This window comes from Rhipicephalus microplus, chromosome 9 (assembly GCF_043290135.1).
Source record: "Rhipicephalus microplus isolate Deutch F79 chromosome 9, USDA_Rmic, whole genome shotgun sequence".
NCBI classification, from domain to species: Eukaryota; Metazoa; Arthropoda; class Arachnida; order Ixodida; family Ixodidae; genus Rhipicephalus; species Rhipicephalus microplus.
Window position 1 is genome coordinate 88,479,752 of NC_134708.1, and position 26,075 is coordinate 88,505,826.

Consider the following 26,075-nt stretch of genomic DNA (forward strand, 5'->3'; position numbering starts at 1 on the left):
GGTGGTTTTGCGCCATGAGATATGCCCCCAAGTTACTAACTCTCGACCTTGGTACTGTGTTTTACGTAATTTTTTAGTTACTCTATTTATGTTGGCGTTCATTGTCAACTCAATGAAACTATCAAGATGCATTTCCTACCTTGAAGAATTGAAGGAACGGCATCAAATGGCCCCACCAATCACAGAGTGAGAATGGCTTAGTTTTTGTATTCCGAAGAATTAAAAGAAACGAAATTGTGGCAAATCCTAATAGGCCAGATTGCAATTGAAATGGAATGAAGGTGCCCATTCTGCCACTCTGTAGCACACTGACTTTTAGTATTCAAGGTTCTCGGCACGTACGGGAAAGCTTGGGTCTCTTCCTTCTGAAATCCTTTGCTACGTGCACTGACCCCGCTATACTTTTTGACACATCTCTGGAACAATCATGAAGTCATTTATAACAACTTAATTGAACGGGTGCTATATATGCGCAGGAACTGGCTTTCAGAAGACGTTTTCATGAGACGTGTGAGTATTGTCAGTAAATACTGCAAGGTTATCAATAAATCAATAAATAACTATAACGATGCCGACGAGAGTCGTTATATTCAGGTCGTCATGCACAGTGCGAACAGCGTTCCCCGAAATTTGTTCACAGCCACCGTCAGCGTCACAAATGCGTTTTGAATGCGGCAAGTTGGAAGTGGATGTCGTGATTCAGATAACTGATCCTATAACACACTATTTAATGGGAACTTCATCAGTACAGTGCCTATTCCAAAAGCTGAGTTTGTAGAATATGTCCATGTAATTCGACACTAAGCGACGTTCTACAGGACTAGCGCTGCCCTTTTATTATGGTCATTCATTCGTTAAGTGCTATAGGAACTTCCTTGACAGGAAGGTGATAGTCACAGTGCTAGACCGACTGGACAGTCATGCAAACGCAGGAGCAACACGTTGAAGAGAACCAGGGTAGCCTTGAGAGATTTAACTGACTCCCCTACTAACACTGTTCGGCATGTGCGGTGGTCAAATTCTTCTCATGTCCTTCTGTCTATTGATCTCTCTCAATGCTCATTGAGACAACCTTGTCGCTGTCATGTACTATACGAATGCACCTGTTTAAGGTATAGCGTACTCTTTCCACTGACGCGTACATCCCGAGCACCCCGTGTCACTGGTTATCCAAAAATAGGCAAATTTTCCCCCTCTGAAAACACGACTGTTTGCAGTTGGCGGGAGCGTCAGAATGGAGGGAATTCGACGCCATCGATTCCCGGTGACGCGTACCCAAACGCCGTTATCTTCCTTTGTCAGTCGCCTTAATTGTGTCTCTACCTGTTGCGCGTTCGAAAAAAGGCACCGATAAGCTACCGTAAGCGGCGTGCGTTGTGCTATCTTTCGCACGCCACGATGCCGTCCACGAGACGTCACCTGTACGCGAGGGTAGGCATGCACTGAACGAGCCGTGGCCATATCTCCCGCCTCACCGTGCTCCCTGCCTATCGGAAAAACGACACATTTAAAGCGCGGCGACCATATCGCGACCTGGCACTGTCTGCGAGTAATCCGACACGGCGGTCTCGTGTCCTTCCACTTGTCAAGTAACGCCCCGTTCCAACACCGATTTCCAACATGGCGAGCTGGAGGTTTACGACGCTCGCGCTACTGCTCATTGGAGTTCAATCAGGTAAACCATCCACAGCAGCGTTTCGAAGACAATCATTTAGCCGAAGAAAAACGCTTATTTCTTTCGAGTACTGCAAAAAACAGTAATTAGCGAACCTGCAATCTTCTTTCGGAGATAAAACACGGTAGCCCTACACCTCTTCAAGTCCGCGATTAGAAACACTATTTGGTGCACCCGATGGGTAGTGCATTTTACTGACTTTCCCAAAAACGCGGTGCCCAAGTAGATAATATGGCCAGGGGCCGATTTAACATTAGTTCTCTTTCTTAAGTGAGTTTCTTGCTTGGTGAGCTGGCTTCGCTAATGACATGTGCTCAATCCAATTAATGAGATGTTTTACAGCAAAAGCTGTGATGAGATTACAACTCGGGTCTCGCGAAGTTGTCCGCCGCCGCCGCCACCACTGGTATCCGTAACCAAATCGCACGAAATCAGAAAAAAAAATCTAGCATCAATGCCACTCAGTGCCAGCCCAGTATTCTAGCACTGAGCCACGCTGGTCCTTAAAACATGTTGGAAAAATTGCCTTAGGCAGGCTTGATGTCGGGAGAGCAATCGAGTTAATACGACTTATAAAGCGCTTTAAAACAGTGAAAGAACAAACAGTCGTCGCACAATGTTAATAGCGTAACGAGTGGGTCGTCCGATGCTTCATCCTATTACAAAAGCTTGTTTTTGTTTAGCTAATAACTGTGGCGCATACCCATTTCAGGCATAATTTCTCACCGCTAGCAGCCACTGCACGAACAATTGGCCCAAAATTTCTCGCAGTAGTTTAGCGGATACCATGCTTCTTAGAAGAATGACGAAAATTTTTAATAATAATAGTGGAACGAGTATCAAGCAAAGGTGCTTGCAGCAGTTACCCAATGAGTGTTTAGAAAAGGCTTTGAAAGGCCGCTCTTCTAGCTTTCGCTCTGACTGTGCTGCACCTTCCGAGCAAGCATGGCGTTTTTTTTTTCGAATGCTTCCAGCTTAACACGTTTTTTGTGACAATTGCGCAGAGGTCCCTGAAGGAGAGGTGTTATTAAAGTGTGTAAGTGTATTAGATGGCGACGACACTGCGATAAGTCACCATTTTTAACTATATAAAAAAAGCTGCGCATCTGTCACACGCATGCATACAAACGTATTTGTTAACTCAAAAAACCGGTTTAACCCGAACATTTAGCACTGTGCCAGTGAATTCGACTAAAATAGTCTGTACTGTACTTCAACCATCTTTCCTATCATACTACCACTACGTATTTTAATGTGCTGTTTCATTCCTCCTTAGAATGGATATGCTTGCTCAACTCCAATTTGAAAGGCAGCTGTGTTGTCCAACCACTGCATTGCACTTTCGGCATTTTATCGAAAACTTGGATATACATCTGCTCTAATATGAGCAGGCGCGTACCAGATTACGCCTAAAGAGATAATCCCATCTATAAGTATACAGAGGTGCACGTAATTCAAACAAATACATCGTTTGCCAAGTACGCAGAAAATAGTCGAGGTTGAATTATGTGTTCTTTTTCGTGTACATTGCCCAGAGCTGCAGAGGGAAGGGGCAACAGGCGGTGGAGGTTATCGTAACATGATACACACTGCTTTCTTTAAAGGCTCGTATACGTATACAAACTGTTTAATAAAAACTTCTTGTGACAAACATAAAATCAAACGCAGAGTCGTGCAGTGGAAAAAAGATCGCGCAGTTTTTGTTGGGCACACGCTTTTTTAAGAGGTGCTATTGGGAACCAGCTCGCTTACAAGTACCTGAAAAGGACGAATATGACCGAGTTAGCAACATGTGATAAAATAATATTGAACGCCAGCAAATGCGAAGAACCGTGAGAAGCGTTCCCGCCTGAATGTCCGATGACGTCGTAGCCTGGTGCGGTAACACCACTTGCAACGCAGCGAAACCTACGTTCTAGAACCGTTGAACAAGTACGCTGTTTACTGTAGCGCTCGACTTAAGCGTACCAGATGACGTACTTTTGTAACAAGTGTTCAGCTAGGCTGTTACCAGACTGTAGTTTGTTTTAGAAAATATGTATAACTTGCGTAAATGTTTACCGCGATTTTTATAACAAACTAGTTGCGAGTGAAGCGATTTTTCTGTAGTTTCAATCGTTTTGTGTCTTGTCCCCGTGCGCGGCTTTACGCGTAAACGATAGCTAGAACGAACACCTCGTGCCTGTCAAGCCACAATAGCGCATGGGACCAGGTAAATTGACCCTCATTCACTGAGCACTAAAGGAAGAGATGAGAAAAAGGGATGAAAAAAGTTGATCCAAGAACTTTTGTTTCGAATGACTGCTCTTAGTGACCCCAGCTGTCGACCACACAATTTAGTAGGTTCATATTATTAAACTGTCGGACTAATAGCTGGCGTATAAAATCAGCATGTGAATGAAGTCGCAGGCTTTACTGAACGTGCCGACACGACTGTTGGAAAAGGAGACGTCGAGGAGTTGTCTGGCCTAAATTTCATCTCGTGACGTTGTCGAAAGACGGTTTATCGTTCGGCATAAGGTCATTTTATGTACTGTAGAATTTTGAACGCAGCCGCACTGTCGGATATTCCACTTCCAATTCGGTGTTCGGCAACGGACTACCTACGCACGTGTGGAAACCTGGCGTACAATCAATACGTGATAGGTCGCGTGTAATTGGGTTTATGGAACCACACTTCTTATAAAAGGAAGAGGGGGCGCTAGTGTTTTTCCAATGGTAAGCGTTATTATACCTTGCCACAGCTATTACTTACTCAATCTTTTTTTATTTTTTCCTTGCATGGTTGAAAAATAAACATGACCTTTTATATAGCTGCCACGAACGCTGAAGTCCATGCTTTCACTTACACTTGATAGTTATTGCTCTTGGTACCGCACTTAGGTGCTTCATTCATTGCAAAAATGAACACCATGTGTGCCGTGTAAAGACCGCTTTTTCATGTTCTCCTTCGTTTGTTTGTAATGGCTTGTTACCAATGCCTATATTTATTTTTCGAAGCCTAGTCAACAAGTCATGTCCACAGAATTTTGGGCATTATTTGTTAGTGACAACTTTATGTGCCGTAGAGGGTTGCATACATGTTTGTAGCGCTTACACATAGGAAGTCCAGATTACTAGATATTAAAAAAAACACCCATCGCAGCGTACACCACGTAAAAGTACTTCTTTTGCAATATTTACTGCAAACGAACTTTTAGAGGACTTGAACGCTTCAAAAACGTTCTCTGATAAGGGACTAGATTTGAAAAACGATGAATTCTAAAAAAAAATTCTCGTTTAGAAAGGATATCCGAGTGGAAGCGTAGATGAAAAACCTGAATGTTTAGAGTGTCGAGAAGCGTATATTTTGCCAGAGAGAGACAGCCATGCATTGAGGGTGAAACTTCGCGAAACATTGAGGATAAAAAAGTCGAACTCAGATCAACTTAGGTGAACAAACAAGACTGACACTTGGTGAAGAAGTATCTCAACCAAAAGTAAAAAAAAAAAGAACAGAAAGGAAATGAGAAAAACGAAACAGAAGAAGGCAAGTGCTTTCACACTTGTGATGCCCTGTGAAAGCTTTCAGGAGTTCAATTCATGGTGTCCTACTGTTTGCTTCTCATTGCTAACTGCAACAAACGTGGCAGCAATAAAATTTGAATAAAATGCACATGTATTGCTGTAAGTTTTTCAAAGTATAACTTTGAACAAGAATTGCCATAAAATACCATTTTCCAATAAGCTGTTTGTTGGAAAAAAGCGGTGCAATTACATTTGTGAGCATACAAGCCTCCTGAAGAAAAAAAAGTAAAAAAATTCCTGGTGGTTGTTTGACGAATCATTGTACGAGCTGCGGTTACGAAGTTTGTTTCTGCTATAGTACATACCTCTGTGGAAAGAATCTTGACAGTCCAACGTGTAGGGTTATGGAAGTGAATAAGATTTTCTGTTTGGCTAAAGGGCGTCAGTGCTCCGTCACCACTGTGCAGTGACGAGGAGACTGCTTTTCTGAAAAGGAGGCGTAGGCTGGGGCGTGGTGTAACTTAATTGGATGTCAGCGTTCCTTGGTCAAAACAGTTCACGGCTTAGATGTTAGCGTCGTTTCTACTGAGGAATAAAGCCTAAAGCTCAGGCGTTATCCAACATCTCTCACCACGATGTATTACGAGGCCGGACTCGCGGCTGTGTCGGGTAGTTTCTGAGATGGGAAACGCCCCCGCCATGTTCACTTAACGATGGGAGCTGATAAGAAGCGTATTAAAGACAAAAGGGAAGGATGAGTAATGACTTTTGACTGAAGACCATTGATAAGTAGGACCATTGAGTGTGCTATCGTTGGAAAGCAGTTTCGATTACAGCTTCCACAATGCTGTAGCGCGAATAAAGACAATGAGCTTTGCAGCTCTCGCTGGCCAGTGAATGGGACGACACCCACATGAAGTGAGGGGCGTTTCGGTGCCGGAATAAAGCACCACCTTGAACCAGAAGAAGAACCAGGCCTAGCGCGACACGTAGCCTCGTATGAAACATTACACTGGGTACATTTCTCTATTGCATAACTGGAGGGGTGTATATACGACCCGCTGGTCGCGAGTTAGATCCTGGTGATGGCGGTCGTATTTTGATGAAGGCGTATGTCAGGAGCCTTGCTCTATACATTATTATTGGAAGTTAATGGAAGCTAACTAATAGAAATTCCCGGGGCTGTCTAATATGTCTTGCCTCATATTCATTGTTTCGGGACGGACAGTCTCAGATATGATTATATAATAATGGATAAATGGGTGGATGCTGTAAGTGTCATTCCATAAAGAGCTGTGTCCTATGAGCCATCAATCAAAACTTTGATTGGGCCTAATCTCTAGTCTGTGTAAATTAACTAATATTGCTTGGAAATGTTACTTTTTAGTTCAGATATCTGTAACTTAGGGAGCGCTCTATTTGGATTTTGCATGACAAAATGTTGTTTGTCCCCACTGCTGCACCAGTCATTCTTAGACAACCCTGTTACGTATTTCGCTGATATGCTGTAATTTTTCCTGATATCGCTAAAACTGAAGTCTTTGGAGAACTTAGCGCAAAAACAAATCACGGGCCTGACGTCCCAGGGAGTAGTAGAGTGTTCTGAATTAACTTCAACCTTGCAGCATTGTTGAACACGCCCAGAATCCTTGTAGCTGGTTGCCTTTAAATTGCTATGCTCCGGGATTATGGCTGCATTGGTCAGAAAGGAAGTGCTCAGCCTCGTGGTTTTCAGCAGCACACGATAACACTCAGCCACCACGTTGGATCGATACGTAGATAGAGCTGGCGTCATGTGCTCCGATTGTACTACAGCGTTCCTGGCGTGTGTAGAATCTGATAGTGCATAGGCGACCGTCTGACTATCAGGCCGACGATAACATTCCTTACGTTTCTTTTCCGATAGCACAGCGCGCATTGAGCATCACTGATAAAACGATAACAGATATAGGTCGGTGGAATCGGCCCCCGTCAGGAAGCACTAAACACGTGGCAAGACATCGGGGCAGCATCGACGCGGGAACTGCGCCCCTGACTAGCCTAGATTGCCAAGCCTACATTTGCTTGTAAGAGCTAATTTGCACAAATCTTATGGCGTCTGTATTAAAAAATAGTCTATTAGCAAACACTGCACAGAGGCATTGCCGGTAGATACAAAACAGTGCAAAAGAACAAGGACTGAAAGTAAACACTACCCGAGCGCTCCCTTTCAACAGAAAGTTTTTATTAAATGGGCATCGTAACGTAATACTACTGCGCACGCGCATACAAGGCCAGAAAGACTTATGACGACACATGACTAGATACAAGGAAACTAATCTTAACAGAGCTAATTATTAGAATACCGTAAGCAAACTTCTTTATTCTGGATGGTGATTGAAGACTGACTGACGCAGCCATGCTCTGACCTCTGTATTCTGTGGGCCTCTATGACTTCACTTGTCGATTGATCATGGTGGCGGGAAAGAATTCTGTGGTGCATTCGAGAAAATTCTGTGGTGCATCCGCAATCTCAAAAATGCATTGGCATGTGCATGTAGGGAACACTACTCCTCTGAGCATTTGGATGCTCCCTGAGTCGCGGGTATACGCATCGCCACTATTGACCTATGTAAACACGTCCGCACGTGGAGGGTGTGTTTCAGGCAACACCAACGGCACAAGACAAATATATTCGTGTGCGTTATGAAGCGTGAAGTTTTTCACAGATAAACTCTATTTGAGCCCGTTTTTGCACCACTGCGCAGGCATTTCCCACCTTATTGTTGATTGTTGAAACAACTCTAGTGCCATGACGCTGGACATATTCTACACAGTCAAGACACAGAAGTTGTACATACCTTCCGAGCCGTCGTTTATGAGTGAGGCACCTGCCTTCAAGTCGTATCCGGTTACCTGCAAGGACAGCTCGATTGTCTTAACAAAGCGGACCCTTTTGTCGTAGTAGAGGGTTTGATTGATAATGATTGATACGTGGCGCCTAACATCTCAAATTCACCTTTTGTATGCAGTGACTTATCCTGGCGCACTCATGTCACTGATATCACATCAGCCTCTAACAAAATATTCGGTTTCATAAAACGTAACCTCCGCCATATTTCACAGCACGTAAAAGTAATCACTTATCAAACACTCGTTCAGCGAAAGCTTGAATACGCGTCATGTGTCTGGCATCCACATTAGGCATATCTCACCGTAGCATTAGACGCGGTTCCAGATCGAGCGGCCAGATTTATCGATTCCGCGTATTACTTTAAAATTAGTGTCACGTCACTGAAACCACAAAGCAGTCTTTCACCTCTCACCCATCGTTGCTGTTTTGCCAGCCTATCACTCTATACAACAAGTTCTTCTTCATCCTTCTTTAATCACCTTACAATTCAAACGCCAAGCGCGCACATCTAGCCACCTAGGTCACTCGCACCAAGTGTCACGTCCACCTGCATGAACCACTACTTTTTCATCCCCATTCTTTTTTCGAACTGCCTCAGAATTAAACGGACTTCCCGAGGCGCTACAACCTGCCCGTCTCTGTATCTAAAGCCTCTGGCGCATGATATTGAAGCTAACAGTGAGTAATAAAGGTTACAGGGGTGTACCAATAACACTTTAGAATACCAAGTTTTTTGATTTGTATGAACTTTTGTAAACGACACTTTGTATTTGTTCTTCATGTTACCACTTATAATGTAATACCCTATAGGGGTCTTCAATATAACAAACTGAAGAGAACTGAATATGATGAGAGACAGCGTAGTGACGGGCTCCGAAAATTTCGACCACCTGGGTTTCTTCAACGGGCATCGAAATCTGAGCATATGGGCTTACAGCATTTTCGCATCCGTCGAAAATGCAGCCGCCGCAGGCAAGATCAGATCCCGCGACCTGCAGGTCTGCAGCTGAGCACCTTATCCACCACGCGACTGTGGCGGGGCTGCAGCAGATAGTTATGTCGCTTGGACTAGTTGGCGAAACATCTTTCACCAATAAAAAAAAGTAAGGCGACGTCCTAATAACCGTCGGGGTTTAGCGTCTCAGAACGCTATTTCGCTTGGGCTAGTTGGCTAGACTACTGGGGCTGGTATCAAACCCGCGACTCTCAGGTCATTAGCAGGACACCGCAACCACCGATTCACTGTGGCGGTTGCGTTTTTCATAACCATATTGTAGTTTTGAGAGGTTAACCCTTTCAGACGCTACCTATAAAGAACTGTCTGTAAATTTGTGAATTCGATAGAACAAAATATCAAAATACTCAGTAAATGTCACAAAAACGATATTGCCTTGTTTCATTATTTATCTGCTTCTTCTCTTCTTACGTCATTGATGCTCAGTTCTGGTATAAATCAAATATAATCTGCGGCTAGAAATACAGTGCAGGTTATATTTTCGGTATGTGAATTTCGAGAAATGAATGGATGGATGCGAAACTTTACTGTAAGTTCTGAGGTGCACGACTCAACGCGCGGCGGGCCACTCTCAAGTTGGGACAGTCAGCCCAAGCTTGACCGCCACATAGTGGGCCCTCTTGCCAGCATACAGTTGATCCCCGACATTAGGGTTCTTGATAACAGATAGCAAAGAAAAATTGTACTCTTCACATAGAAGCTGCAGGAAGCGGCATGTCGAATGATTTATCCAATGTGATAGTGCCCCCAGAAAAGTGATTTTATACAGCGGTACACTACAAAATGAAGGGAAATGAAAACAAGTTCAGTTGTTAGAAGGTTCAGTTATTTCAAACCTCGACATTTCTCGCCATTTCTTTCGCCCTGCTTCTTTCAAATAGCAAGAACAACTCGTGTACACAGCATTGTACCTGATGTGTGAAAGGGTTAAACCCCAGCAGTTATTACATTAGTCTTCTTTTGCCAAATTCATCACGACGTACTTCACGTAGCATTTGTTCTCACCCTACACTTCTAGCGCGACGAAATCAGATCAAAAATTTCAAAGGAATATTCGGCCGGCTTGACTGTATACCGGTCGGTCGCCCTGCAGTTAGTCACGCTACACGCAGTGTGTGGCGCAGCCGGGAAGACAATGACCTTTGTGTCCCACACTAGCGGCTGTATGCAGGAGAGGGTTCCGGTTGGCACATTTCTGCTAACACATAGACCGTTTTTCTTAGCCTTTGATATTATTGCTGGGAGAAGAAAAAAAGGCCGCCCGCATTTTCCAATAGAGGGAACTCGAGTAAATGCTTATCAAAGTGGTAGGTTTAACTCGTGAATGATGCGTGATTGGGCATGGTTTGAGACCGGATAGCGCTCATCTCTGGTAGGTGTGCGGGTCGAGGCGGGTAACGGTAACCGTTGGTCACGCTCATCGATGGTGTGGACCACGTACAAACAAGTCCTTACATGATGCGCACACCAAGTACGACTTGAATGGCTCTAGCAGTCTCTCGCCGTCATCGTTGCCGCTGTTAATGTTGCCGTTGACGCTGCCGCCCTTCAAATCAACGTTGCTAAACGTGCTCAGAAGAACCCGCAGCGTGTTGGTCTGCTTCACTTTGTTCTTGATGCTCCCAACCAGTGTAAGGTCGTTGTAGAAGCGCAGTCAGTCGCATACCTTCCAGCTGTGTTCGAATCTGTGGTATTGGAAGTGTCGTTTCAAACGAGTAGCCGGCTGCACAAACTGCTTGGCTCGCCCCGCCCCTTTCACAGCACGCTCGCGTTCATGAGCAGTTGCCATCTGTTGGCATCTGTTGCTTTCATCGCATTTACTAAAGTCAAGCAAAGCGTGAAGTCAAGCGAAAAAGGGGAAGAGAGCGGGGATGAAAGGGGAGAGAGGAATGAAGAGGAGAGACGAGCCGAGCATGCGCAGTGGGGGTGTGGACGCCAACGACGAGTGACAGGGTGCGTCTAAGAGTTGCTCCGCATTTAAAACTGTTTCCTCGCGTATGCGCGCAGGGAAAACCACAGTTGAATTCTGTAATACAGGTTTGTTATGGTTTGTGCCGCCAAATGTAAGGCAGACGAACATGAAATCGTTAAGTATGATTTTATTCTAAAAATTGGCGTAATCAAATATAATCTAGGGTCAATGACGCGTTCTGATTTTGGGCGCTTTACAATTGCTTCACTTCGCCAGACTGTTTGCTGAGCAGTCCAACGATTTGGTGCGAAGTGAAAGGTCACAATAGAAACAAGTTTTAGTTACTTTTTTTTCAAATATTTACTGTGTGAGCACAAGCCAGGCACATCAATAACTGCCTAAAAATGGCCCTCGGCTTGAAAAAAACCGCTCATTGCATTCATGCTGCGTATGCCTTTACTTCGTTTTGTAAGCTGAAGACTTCGAAGCTTTGAAAAGTTATGAGAATGGCCATTCAATGCGCTTATAAAGAGACGATAAACAGTTCAAAGTTGCTTACTCAGATCTTTGCTCGTAAGAGTCAAGAATAGCATTGCGGACAACAGCGGCTGCGAAGAAAAGGAAGCGCACGAAAGAGGGATGATGTCTTTACACAGCGCACAAAGCAAGCGTATTCACCTAGTGATAATATCAGCACAGGTCGCGCATAACAATCACCACAAGTGTGCAGCATGTGTACGACGCCACTTAATTACTGATGTGGAATGAAACACTAAGTCCTCGCTTTGTTTTGTCTTCACACTTTTCCTTATAGCGCTGTGCATCGACGATGTGGTTGAGAAATGCGACGTGATTAAGGCTACAACCTGCTACTGGTCTCAGGCCAAGGATAATGGTGTTGATATCTTGGTTCCAAAAGCGTCTGCTGAAAACTACCCAGACGACGTGTGCCGCTCGTAAGTATAGGTTTCATATTAGGCATTTTTTTAAAGAGCCAAATGCACTGAATGGTACTAAGAAAAACGCACTTTTTTCTACTGAAAAAAAGTCTTCTACTCTCTACTGAGAGGGGAAGACGAAGTGCTTCTCTTGTGGAACACATCTTGCAGTCTGTTGCTGCATTTTCTGCGTTCCACAGCGCAACAGCGGGGTCTCCATCTCCCTACATCGCAGTGATGGATGTACAATCACCGGAGATCCTGGCCGGTATCAGTTCATCCACGGGCATAGCTTCAAGAAAGCGTGGCAATGCATCTAGTGAGAGCGAGGACACCGAGCTGTACTCGGAATCAGACGACGAGTCCTTGGAAGACGGCTTCGGACCTGTGCTCTACCGCAAGGCCAAACAAATAATGAATGCATCACTGGCATCAAGGACAGCCACTGTGAGGACAGCGCCTCAGCGATGGCCTCACTCTATTCTGTTTGTGCCGCAGACCACTACTGCCAATCTGCGAATCCTCAACAGGCAAGCACTGTCCTTGTACGTTGAAAACATTGTGCCTAACGAGATTAAGGACAACAGTATAAACACGAGGAAGAATATTTTGGCAGTCACCGTGATGAACCCGAATGCACTGAACACGCTACAGCATGTGTTGGAGCTGGGAAACATCAAAGTCCAATTCATCATAACAGCGAATGGTGACACCGTAACAGGAGTTATCTATGATATAGACGCTGAAGTCTCCAATGAAGATCTTCCTGTACTGATAAAACAAGTGAGTGAAAACAACGTCATTGTGCGTGCTGGTCGCCTAGACAACTCTCGTTGTGTGCGAATAACATTCAAGAGTGACTGTCTTCCCTCTTACGTGAAGGTTGGCCATTTTCGTCACCAGGTTCGCCTATTTATTCCGAAGCCTATGCAGTGTTTCAAGTGCCAGAAGATTGGCCACGTGAAGGGCGTTTGCGGAAATTCCGCAGTGTGCCCCCGATGCGCTGAACACCACTCAGAAGACGACTGTAGTGCAACTACGTTGAAATGCCCCAACTGCCACGGCGCTCACAGTGCTTCCTCCAAGGACTGTCCTCAAATTAAGAAAAAGATTTATATTTTGAGGCAAATGGTGCGCGACAACTGGACTCAAAGAGAAGCTGCGCAAAAAGTAAGGCGAAGGCGCCGTCATCGTCGAAGGTCCTCACGAAGGACAGTGCAAAACCTTACGAGAAAGTCAGAAACTCAAGTGAAATCGACAGGCGTGGCTCCTAGCATGGCAAACATCTGCGCTGAAAGAGAAGATGTTGGGAGATCTCTCTCACCAAAGGAATGGCGACGCCTTCAGCCTAGACGATCTGTTCAGCCTCAACAGAAGCCGCCTACAGGACCTGTGGAGTCTCATCAGAAGCTGCCTCAAGAACAAGCACAAGATGCTGCAACGACCGGGAAGCCAGATCATCGCGTGATGGTGATTCTAAGATCATTAGGGGACACTATTCGCGTGTTTTAATTGACATGAATACACCGTCAGTCGAAAGTGCCCTTCAAGTACTGGACGCGCTTAGTCCAGTGCTAGCAGCCCTAGAGTAGACCATGGCTAACCCACCACTGTCTTTCAGGGATGAGGTTCGTAAAGCAGCAATACTGCAGTGGAATGCCAGGGGACTGAGATCGCGCATTGGTGACTTTCGTTGATTTGTGTACGTCAATATGTTTCCCGTAATCGCCATCTGTGAGCCGAACTTATCGAGTTCAATACGACTTTCGGGATACGAACCTTTTATGTCGTCTACTGTTACTGAAAGCAGCCAGGTTCTGGTGTTCATTCGCCAAGACCTCACATCCTTCAGCCTGTACCACCTCATGACGGAAACCAATACCTATGCTTAAGAGTGAAAAAGAGGAGGCTCAACTTCACTGTGGTTGGCACATAACTATCACCATCAAGTCGGTTTGAACAAAAAAGACTACGAGAAATCATAGCGTTAACTCCTGACCCGTGTGTTATCATCGAGAATTTTAACGCTCATCATACATTATGGGGAAGTATCACAAAACGAGCGCTCAAAAAGGGCGCGCCCCACATTCTCGCGACAAAACGCCGGAGAGACGCCTCGAGGTCACCGATAAAAAAAGAAAGAAAACAAGTATCCAAAGACTCCCCGGGCGCGCGTCTCTCTTCCCTCGGAAGCGTAGGTTCGCCGATGAACCTCTTCACATCGGCGGCCGAGCAAGCCCTGGAAAGTTCTCGATGAAAAGGGGCGTGGTGATGCAGGGTTGCGTCATCGGTCGCGGACGGCCCTCGAACCGTCTCGTGCTTACCCCAGCCTTCGCTGCGTATCGTGCCGACGAAATGATGAGAATTTTATGGAATCTCGCGCGGAAGGTATTTAACTGAGCAGCAGAGATGGGAGACCAGGAGAAGGAGGAAGTTAGCGCCAGAGTGCGTAGGATGTTCCACCGTGTCGTCGGTGAATGTTTTGTCCTCAGTGACAAAGCAGGAGAAGGAATTTCACGCCAGAGTGCGTAGGGTGTTCCGCCTTGTGGGTGAAGCCTTTTGTCCTCAGTTACAAAGGAGGAGAAGAACAGGATTTCCACCGGAGGGGTGAAGACTCGTGCTACAGGCAAGAGTGTGTGTCTACCGCCAGCGAGCGAAGACGCGTGGCACCAGCTGCGCATGGGAAGCCGACGCGTTACCGGCGAAGAAGTTTGGTGCTTGGAGAGCGGCCAATTGAAGACGCGAGGTTTCCTGGAAAAGAAACTTCGGGGGCAGCGGAACGACAACGCTGGACATTGAGTGAGTGATTCTCGGAATAGTATCATTCAGACTTTTATTCCAAAGACTTTGGACTGAATAAGTTTTCGAACTCTTTAGTCTTTAAGTGTCTTGGTTGTTCGATGCCTGCGACGGCACTCTAGTACATATTGTTGTTTGTGTCCGTTGTTTCGAGTGTGGCTGATTGTACTGTGTAGTAATTCGTTTGATTGGTGACGTATCGTATTCCACTAGTGGCGAGTGTGCATATTTGTGTATTGTTTTGATCTGCCATAATTGAGAGTATAATTTTGTTTTGTTTATCAACTCTCGTCTCTGACTTGTTCTTTGGGCCACAGCCGGCGTCTGCTGGCGCGCCAAATAGGACCACTTCTAAATTGTCCACGCTTTCGTGGTGTGGTTCGGGGGGCCAATACTTCGGCCCTTGGGATTAGCCCGGCGATCGCCTCCCTAATTAACGGGACTCGTGACAGGAAGTCAGAATACCAACATGAAGGGCAGAAACTTTGTGTCTTTTGCCTCCGACAACAAACTTTGGTTACTGAACAATGCCAGTCCTACATTTTTACGTGGCTCCACATACAGTAGCTGTCTCGACTTGGCGTTTGTTTCGCGAAGCCTAGTGAAACATACTGAATGGTTTACGGATATAGAAACGCATGGGAGTGATCACATTCCAACATACGTCAAGATCAGAGGATTGTCGCCTCCTAAAGTGCGCGACATGGCTAAAAGAGTGGACTGGAAAAAATTTCAGTCTCGTATGGACGACCAATGTCAAGAACACATATCGGATTTACAAGAGGCCATTAAGAGCTCTGTAAAAAAGACTGTGTGTACGATCCCATGCCCTGTAAGAATCATGGACATCGACATAGAGCTGGAGCGACTTCGACCCTTGCGACGAGCTGAAAGAAGGTACCGGCGCATGAAGGACATAGAAGATTTACGGACTGCTAGACGTATACAGAAGAAAAACAAACGTCGGTTGATAAATAAACACTCCTTATACATAGTGGGGTGTGGTGCTGTCATTTGACTGGTAGTGGAAAGCAAGTTACTATTTAAACATTAGGTATATTCAGGGCAGTTAGAGTGTTTTATGAGTGGGTGCAGCGTGAACAGGCACTTTTTCTCAGTTTAGAATCCCAGAGGCATGGCATGCATGCTAGCCAGGCGCGCCTTGGCAGTTCCAAACAAATTATGGCTCTCTGGCAGCGAGAGTGCACCTTCAAAGGCGCCTGGGTGCGAGATAGGCGTGCTCTCTTCCATAGTTCTATAGTCTGACGGCAGGCGCAACTGGTGCGACCAGCGTCCGCCGACGCGTTCCGGCGGCAACCAACGTGAATTTCGCACCAACAACGTTACCCAGACAGCACCGCTTCTTCCCTCTTCAAGGTGGCTTTGGCTCCGGCGAGTATATGACAGGCAGATTGGCGCCTGGCGTGCCACCTCCAGCATGACGGGACGCGAAACGAACGCCGGCGTGCACGCGTGCAGAGTCACGTCGAAGTGTATTGGCGCCTTTAATGACACGTCTAGGCATGATAGTCGTGACATGTGTGTGATGTAAAGCATGACTATATGGTACGCTCTTAGCGTGTTCACGGCCGTTTCGCTAGCTCCACATATCACGCCATATGTGGTATCACGTGACGTGGATAGACGTGAATAGACGTGATGTCATTTGGTACCACGTGACGTGAATAGACAATCAAAGTAAGTAACACATGCAAACATGATAATCATGGCATAGAAGTCAGGTGCCGCATACTTTAGTGCAGATATTTAAGTGACATATCCTCGATATAGTTTGTGCTTCGCATTTTATCGATTCGCACAAGACGTGCGATCTGCCGATCTTTATTAATGGTACTGATTTCTCGTCAATTGGCAGATGTTTTGCCGCCACCCAGTTTATTGAGGTGATCGATGCACCTGGCACGAAGCATGGTAGTTGTGCGACGTGTTGAAGCGGAAGAACTCGAGCTATGGTCCGTGTGCTGCCATAAACTGGTTTGCTACACCATCACAAATGATCGATCAGTTTTGGGTCATTCTCATGGCAAAAAAGAACGTCACGTGCGAATGGGTATGTTGGTGGGGGCAGGGCGTTACTAAATAAGGAGTACAGAGCATGATTTCATCGGCTCAAGAGACGGGGGGTTCGAGTGCCTGTTGCGTTGTAAACTAAGTCACAAATTACGAAAACTGCTTGTCTCACGCTTCTGCTATGCAGAATAGTTCTCCACTCGCGTTCACTAAGAAAATATAAATGCGCTCATGTAATACACACGCTTTTATCCGTTTGTTGATTGATCAATATTTCAGCAATATGTTAACTTGGACTTTTTCAAGTTCCGTGAAAACACAAATTAAGGAGCTATTACTATATCGAAGGCGCGAACCCGCCAGCTGTTCTGTTATGTCAGACAGAGAAGTGACGAACCTTAATGAAACCGCGATGTGGCTGTAGTTTGTGGAAAGCGGAAGGTCGTCCAACACGCAGAAACACATCACCTGGCCTCTGAGGTTCGATGCTTAACAGTTTCTTCCGTCGCGTACAGTGAAGACCACTACCACCTTTTCTACCATTGTACAGCACACACCTAAGGGGTAACCACTGCAAACTCTTCTGGCTGCAGGAAGTCGAAAGAGTATTTTCTGCGTATTTATTTAAATAAACGCAAACGCACCACGTCGTACGCAGAGAATGAGCGGTTCAATAGTGTATTTTGGAGCATTTGTCAATTCTCCTTAGCAGAATCTACCTCATCATCAGCCTGACTACGTCCACTGCAGGACAAAGGCCTCTCCCATGTTCCGCCAGTTAACCCGGTCCTGTGCTTGCTGCTTCCAATTTATACCCGCAAACTTCTTAAGCTCATCTGCCCACCTAACCTTCTGTCTCCCCCTAACCCGCTTCCCTTCTCTGGGAATCCAGTCAGTTACCCTTAATGACCAGCGGTTATCCTGTCTACGCGCTACATGCCCTGCCCATGTCCATTTCTTCTTCTTGATTTCAGCTATGATATCCTTAACCCCCGTTTGTTCCCTAATCCACTCTGCTCTCTTCTTGTCTCTTAAGGTTACACCTACCATTTTTCTTTCCATTGCTCGCTGCGTCGTCCTCAATTTAAGCTGAACCCTCTTTGTAAGTCTCCAGGTTTCTGCTCCGTAGCTAAGTACCGGCAAGATACAGCTGTTATATACCTTCCTCTTGAGGGATAGTGGCAATCTACCTGTCATAATTTGAGACTGCTTGCCGAATGTGCTCCACCCAATTCTTATTCTTCTAGTTACTTCAATCTCGTGGTTCGGCTCTGCGGTTATTACCTGCCCTAAGTAGACATAGTCTTTTACAACTTCAAGTGCACTATTACCTATCTCGAAGCGCTGCTCTTTGCCGAGGTTGTTGTACATTACTTTCGTTTTCTGCAGATTAATTTTAAGACCCACTTTTCTGCTCTCCTTGTCTAACTCCTTAATCATGAGTTGCAATTCGTCCCCCGAGTTACTCAGCAATGCAATGTCATCGGCGAAGCGCAGGTTACTAAGGTATTCTCCATTGACTCTTATCCCTAACTGTTCCCATTCTAGGCTTCTGAAAACCTCCTGTAAGCACGCGGTAAACAGCATTGGGGAAATTGTGTCCCCCTGCCTTACACCCTTCTTGATTGGTATTCTGTTGCTTTCTCTATGAAGCACTATGGTAGCAGTTGATCCCCTGTAGATTTCTTCCAGAATGTTTATATATACTTCATCTACGCCCTGATTCCGCAGTGTTTGCATGACGGCTGATATTTCTACTGAATCAAACGCCTTCTCGTAATCTATGAAGGCTATGTAATCTATGAATCTACCTCGACACACCCTAATTCTGGCCAGTCTGAAGTAACAAAGTGACCGCGATTACTGTCATTTAAATTTAGTACATAAGCAGTTATTGAGACTCTAAAAACGGGGTATGCCATAAGCATCCCTGAGATAACATAACTCTAGGGGCTATGTTTTTCTTTGCTTTTATTAGATTTGTAGTAATTATCAGAAAAAAAGAATATTTCCATTATTTGAAAAACGACTCTTGCAAGGAAGTGTTTTATCTGCCTTCATACAATTAGGAAAATATTCCTAATAAAACTATTTGAATCTGCCAAAGTTGCGATATATAGCTGCAACAACTTTAATAAAGTGCCTAATGAAAAGTGATTCCAATATGAAGAGAGTGAGCCAATGTTTGACTATTTATTCACGCAGAGAACACGATGGAAAATATAACACCAGACACTGGCCTACAAATGAAAACACAGCGCACATATCGATTTAGAAGCGCAGCATGGTAATAGAAAAATAAGGGCAGGGGTATTATGCAATTGTTTCGGTTTCGCCTACACAGAAACAAAACTTGATGTAAAAATGAATATGCATACAAGAAATCGTGAAACCTTCTATTTACAAAACATTTGCGACATAGAGTTAAGCAAGCATTTTTAGTTAAATGACATCACTTCACACCTTGGTACTACTTCCCCTCCGAAGTATAGATAAAGGCACTCAGGTATTACCTCAGCCCCTGGCTTTGCTGCGTAAAAGGCGTGGCCTTCAGGCACTTTGAATGCGTATCTATGTCTCCTGAACTCGGCAAGTTTTATCTGATCCAACAACGACAGAACCTCGCTCTCAGCACTAAAAATGGCAGAAATTCGAGGAAAACGTGGATCATCTCCCTTGGCCATTATTAGTTTATTTCCAACATGGCATGTAATATGCTGCGTAGTAACTGACTTTGCTTGCCATATACTACCTGTAGGTTGACACTCTCCTATGCACGTAGGCAAGTGGGATCTTTGCACAGGTTTTAAGCCTGTTATGGTGTGGCCCTGGTCCAGGGCCACACCATAACATCACGAAACTCATAGCCTTGCCAAAATTGGGGACGCACTGCGAGTGTCTTGCAGATGTTTCTGTTGTCCTATTTGGCCTGGCAACTTTTTTTTAAACCAGAGCAAAACAAGCCAAAGACAATGACAGAAACCCACCGAGGGTCTACTTGCTGTAATTCGTATCGTAATAATTAGTGCCATCTCCGATAAATGCGAATTGTCAGGGAAAAATATGGTTATAGTAAGCGTTATGAAAGCAGGCTCTAACCAGACTCTTCATGGCCGCTTAGTTTAAATAATTTAAAACAATTACGACACATAATGTTATACGCTGTTGCAGTAGGTCGTTTGTGTATTTGTGTTTTCTATCATTCTATTTTCGGCATAATATAATGCCTTTGAATTGGTTAAATAGTGCGACAGCCCGAACTGCTCGGAGAGTGGCGTAGCTTGTTAATTCAGTGTTGCCAGCACTTCAGTAATACCATTGGCTCGCCCTCAGGTGTCTCGGTGTCCGCAATTACCAACGCTGAAGTCACGAACGTCAGAGAAGCTCTGACCCCAGGCGAGAAGCTCTGTACTCCTCCGTATGTGCACTAGTCTCCTCGCCTCTTTCTCATTTTTGTCTTTTGAATTGCAATTCTTTTATCTCTTGAGTGGGCCAGGAAACCAGACGCTCGTCTGATTCACCCCCCCCTGCCTTTCCTCTTCTTGCTTTCACTCTCTATAACCTGTAGCGAGTATAAAAACGAGTAATGCAAGTCTTCTGGTACATCTCATTTTTTTTCTTGCAGGGAGGAAGAACTTCCCGAAGATTCTGTGTGCGAGGAATACTACAGCGCTTGCAAAGCACCTGAACGGGAACTTTTCAAACACAAGGAGAAAGGATACGCTTCGCTGCGCTTCCTCCTTCTCAACAAGACGATGTGCGAAGGTCAGTGCAGCGCTTGAGAGTACTGGCGATTACACTTGAAAGGAAGTTTCCCTTTAGGAAGTTTCCATATAAATTTATGACAACAGAGAAATGGATTGATGCGGTGACATTTCGCCAAATTTGGTTGTGTTTGTCGCGTTTAGTTTGCCATCTGCAAAAACACATTGCTAGTTTAGGTCACATTGTAGTATTTCTATCAAATAGAAGAAACTCATAGGGCTAAGCAATGGGGATACAGCCAACCGCAAATAACCAAGGAATAATATAAACATTCTGTATACATCACTTATTAGTATAAATAAACGGGCAGAATCAATTTTTAAAGCCCCGACGTACGATTACGATTCGCTGGCTGAATAAGTTTAAAAAGGTCCCATTTTTAACGTATTGATATACGATAAGTGCGTCTCCCAGAAATGCATCTCCAAGGTTGCGACAGTTGCACATTCCGGCCTTTTTTTTTTAACGTGTCAAAACTGGTCTTGCAAGCCCCTCACAAACACAGGGCATATCATTCTTGTTTTTGGTTGATTGTAACAAGTGTAGCTACAGGGATTGAAATTTTTGATCAAATCGATAGAGACGGAACCCAACAATTTAATGGGGATGTGAGCGTTGCGTGGGAGCCGCAATTAAAACTGACTGAACAGGCAAGCAAGCCGCAATGTCGTTGAGAACAAAGCAGGTGTGTTTTGCATGGCCACACATACAAATAAAATGAACTACGTCGGCAAGAACGGCCACCGCTCGAATATGACTGCACTGCCAAGAGTACCATAGTCACAATCAGGAAAGAGTAACAGCTTTCGGCTGGACATGTTGTAAAAAGCCAGGGTTGGTGGTTTTCTAAATGGCTAAGTACCGAGTTACAGATTAGTGCGCAACTAACAACTTTGCTGAGAACAATCGTCCTACAATAGTTGGAAACAGCATACTCGGTCGAGCACAGACCTGTTGTTCCTTGTGACACAGCTGATGTATCAACTGAGAACCAAAGTGAGGCTAAGAATTGAGAAAGTGATGCGAACAGAGTTCGATTACGCTGTCGCGTTTTGCTCTCCATGGTGAAGCTAAGCATTCTCCCAAGTTTCAACAGCGGCTTCGTTCTTAGGTGAGTTCGACATGTCCGGGGTCTGCGGTAAAACAGATAGCCATAGTATACATGTATATGTGCCACCGAAATTGGCCAATAGCACACAAAGACTCAAGGCGAAATTTTGCCCAGCAAATGGCTACTTGCTGCAGTAACCTGTGTGGCACGTTAGAAAACTATCACAATCAGAAATTAGGGCAAACGCACTGCCCAGGACTTGCACTGAAGGGGAGTAAGGTAACAGCCCGACAAATGGTGTGCCCGTTACCACAGTGACGCCACTGTACCATTATAATTTGTTGTTTTAGAAGCTGATGGTTACACTCCCACCCCAAAGCTTAACAAATTGTGTTTGATAAAGAGCAGTGACACAAACCATCTGAAAGACTCACAAAACATTCAAATGTGATAACCTCCTGAAGGGAAGGCCACCAACATTGGTGTTTCATTAGTGTCCATGAAGCCGAGCTGGTTGAATTTTTGTGTCTAGATTCCTAGACGTGATATAAGATTCAATCGCTCATCATCAGCGTGTGGTTTGCGTGCTAACCTTATAAGTACCTGCGTAACCAGCTTTCGGGAATCATAATGCGCGAAAGCCATGTTTATACGGCTCTTTCGTGACAACTGCTGCAGGTGTGAAGAAGCTGGGATTCTGCATCCGCAAAGAGCACATGGGCAACTGCAGCGCTAGGTTCTCAAGCCTCCACTACTCTATCGAGAACGCTGAGAACAATGAAATGTAAGTTTTATTCCGTATCGCTTGCAAAAAAATACAGGGCAATCTCAAACAATTGATATTTTTCCATTTGTAATTTGAAAGCAAAATGCACCTGACACGTCAATGGGAAGGGTTACAGGCTTAGAGTTTCCTAGAGTTTCCTACAAAATACGTTAGAGCGCATTCTGGTGCTAGAGTATATTGTAGTTGCAACGCGTGACGTTTCCGCCAGCGCCATATTCAGATTTCTTCCCTTGGGCCCCCATATGGCCTGGAGTTACTTTGTCGAAAGACGAGGTTACGAACGAAGCAATTAGTAAAGCAAGTGACAAGCGCGTTTGAAACAGCACGAAACAAATATTAGAGGAATCCACGTACTACTCATCCTTCCCGTGGTGTTAAAGATAGTAACCTGTAAAAGACCTTAACCAAGCCGGGTCACCAATGACGTTCTTTAATCTATGGGCTTCCAGACACCTGATATGAAGGTTACCAGCTCAGTTACGCCCCCCCCCCCTTTTTTTATGGAAGAGGAACAGTGAAGAACAAAATGTAAATATTCTTGAATTAGTCATGTCTGGAGAACGAATAGGAGGCGGTGTTCGTCAGAGTACCGAAGGGAACCTGAAGACTGTTGTGACTCCGTGTTTTGCGTGATTTATGGTAAATTCAGTTACCCAACATGATTTAGGAGCGCAGCTTAACACACACTCAATTAAACAATATTAAAAAAAAAGTCTGGACGTGATAGGGATTCGACCGACGGTAACTAACTTTCTCTCACAGATGCCACTTCTTTAGCGCTCCTTGATCATGTGATATCTGCGACGACTTGGCCCTTAAATATAGCTTTAGATATCGCCACGTGTCGTGCAACGACAGTGTAGCAGAATTAAAATGCTTCGATCAGTTTTTTATATGCTTCAATATCTTTGAGCTCCCTCTCAAAGCGTTGCATCACGCGCTTGAGTGCCTTATTAGACGGTTTAGCAGAATCGCCCCTAGTGGCGACATGCTGCACAACTTTTCTCATTCGAGGGGTACTTTAGAGCCTCACTTTGCTCAAGATTGATTAAAGTTTTGCTGCATAAATATATAATGAGCAATACATGGAGGACGACTGATACAAACCAGTCGATATCTTTTATATATCAACACAAAAATTACCTGTTGTCATCACTCAGCAAAAGATCAATGAAGAGAGAAATGAAAGAATACAATCAATCGATCAATAAAACAGTTAATCAAGGAATCAATGAATCAATCAATAAATTAATCAATACAGCAAACAATCAGTCAAACAACCGAATCAACAAACAAACAAAAGTGAGCCCCTAACTTTACTGGCGTTCGACAGTGCCTCTATTAGAACAAATTGTGGAACTGTTATTTTGTAGAAATGTGTCAGAAGACTTCATTGATACACAATATCGATTCCTTTTGCTATATAATTTGATTTATTAGCGGTTTTCAACACCTGAATGTGTTTTATTCGAAGCTGACGCATGCAATTACTCAGACAGTCTATGTTAGTCATGATTTTTGCAGGATTGATGTTAATTTTGAAGCTCAAACTGCGCAATTTTGTTGAGCTATATAAGAGGGCCATTTTTGATGTTGATGGTTCATTGTACCGGTTTGTCACATTTAACTTGGGAAAAATTTTACCACATCATTGGAGACTGACGATAATGCAATCATGCAAACATCCTCTACGCAGGGCTGCCAAGAATCTCAGTGATTGCCTCGAATACGCATTGAGACCCTGCCTTATTGCGAAAGCGGTTACCCTCTCGAAGTACATGAAAGAATTGGCCACTGCCATCAACGACCTGTTCAAGGTTCCGAAGCATCCCCCGCCGACAACGACAACCTCGGAGCCCTCAACTGTCACCGCCTCCACAACACACAGGCCCATCACACCCACAACCGAACAGCCTGTCACTACACCAACCCACGAGCCTGTGACTCATACAACCGGGGTGCCTCCGACCACGTCAGCTCCGCCTAGTGCGGCTTCGACTTCGCAAACGGTTGGCGCTTTCGGCGTCGTTGCTCTGGCATGGCTTGTGCAGGCTGCGTGAGGGTACAAAAACCTTCAATTCTCTAAACGAAGCACTGTGGTGCCACCACGGCCACAGCTAACATATCATCTCACCATGCTGTCCCAAGTTTTTATCCAAGTTACCTGTCGAATAAACCTGTGAAACACATCATAATGCACTGTGTTCTTTTCACTGGAATTGCGGCTACGAAAAATACGCGTTGAAAAGAGCACGAGAAGAAGCTATGACCCAAATAACACTCTGACCTCAAGGCACTTTCGCCACGAGTTTCCCAATCACACCATTTCCAGCAGCAGATATCAGAAACAAACTGCTGGGCTGCCTCAGAAATAATTTTTCTCCATAGCAAAGAGGACAAGGCTCAAGCAAAACTCGCAATATCGGGCAGTGCACACAAGTTTGTTCGTGCCGGGCCACCCGCCAACTCGATACGCTGGCAGAAGTGAACTCTTCGGTGTGCCACCTGTACGTATCGAAAGGCGCTCTTTGCTTTGCTTGCTTGCTTACTTGCTTGTCCTCATATGCTCGGACTTGTACCCACTATAGGGGTTTGGCCATTAAACCAGTGGTTATTGTATTGGGAAAACAAATTGTTAAATTTTGAAGAGGAAGAAATAATTACTTAGTCAGAAGAGCGGATAACTATGGGGTGACTTACGAATAAAGTAGGTAACTCACTAATATTTCAGAATATGTGGATGGTACTTTTAAAGAACTAGAATTACATTATGTAAAAAAGGAAACAAAAGAGAAATTTAACAAGCAAATTTTCTTGTGTCTCTGAGAAATTCTTAAATTTCTACGCAGACGCTCCTGTTGCTGTGGCAAACGAGATTAAAAAGATGCTGAGGGGACTTTTCGAATAGCATATTTAACATACATGTTTTAATGTCCTCTGAACCTGGAGCTGAATCGGGGAGAGACCGGACAAATTAATAAAGTTCGTGTATAGATACTCTTGCGAAATTCTCTACGCAGGAAAGTTTGGGAAAGAATACTTATGTTTCAGATGTAAAGCGGTTTTGTAAACCCACTGCCATACCATTTAATAAATCAGCCAATTATTCAGAGGTCAGGACAACGAACTCTATGTTGATGGATGAAGGAATCATTTTATTAGATCTATGAAATCTATAGAGAGACTTTTTCTTTCTTTTTTTAAAATTAAATTCATACAGGTTTTCCTCATGTTAAGAGTTCACCATAGAAACACTTCTTTTAAACATATATTTGGGGTACTTATGATTGCTACTATTAGTAAGGCACTGGTTAATAAGTTTTTCCATGCAGCTTATCTGCGGCTGCACTCTCGTTCACAATCGGAATTCCACCAGACACTTACATGTTGCCCTTGTACTGAGTCTATGGGGAATTGTGACTTTTTCATACAGCATTTTAGTACCGAACACAGACTCATGGCTTTAATGTTGCTTTCAGAGTTACTACAAGAGACCAAAGCTGACTGTAAACACTTTTTAATATCCTTTTACAAAAGATTGAGTCTGATGATCTAATGTGACTAAGGAGTATTTGACGTCAATCATTTTCGGGCAGTGATCACTATTAGTGGCGGTATCAACCCCCACCCGAGAAAAAATGGAAGGCTAGAGCTAGCAAACGACAAGTCTAACGCAGATCTTGCATTAACTCGAATAAATGA

At 44.5% G+C, this 26,075-nt stretch overlaps 1 protein-coding gene across 1 annotated transcript; it reads left to right on the forward strand.

The window, feature by feature from the left end:
- Positions 1-1,517: 1,517 nt before the first annotated feature.
- Positions 1,518-24,568, forward strand: LOC142771987 (uncharacterized). Its single transcript, XM_075874041.1, has 5 exons — positions 1,518-1,675; positions 11,817-11,958; positions 20,396-20,535; positions 22,265-22,370; positions 24,070-24,568. The coding sequence occupies exons 1-5, from the start codon at positions 1,621-1,623 to the stop codon at positions 24,431-24,433; spliced, it is 807 nt and encodes a 268-aa protein (XP_075730156.1). The 5' UTR covers positions 1,518-1,620; the 3' UTR covers positions 24,434-24,568.
- The last annotated feature ends 1,507 nt before the right edge of the window (positions 24,569-26,075 follow it).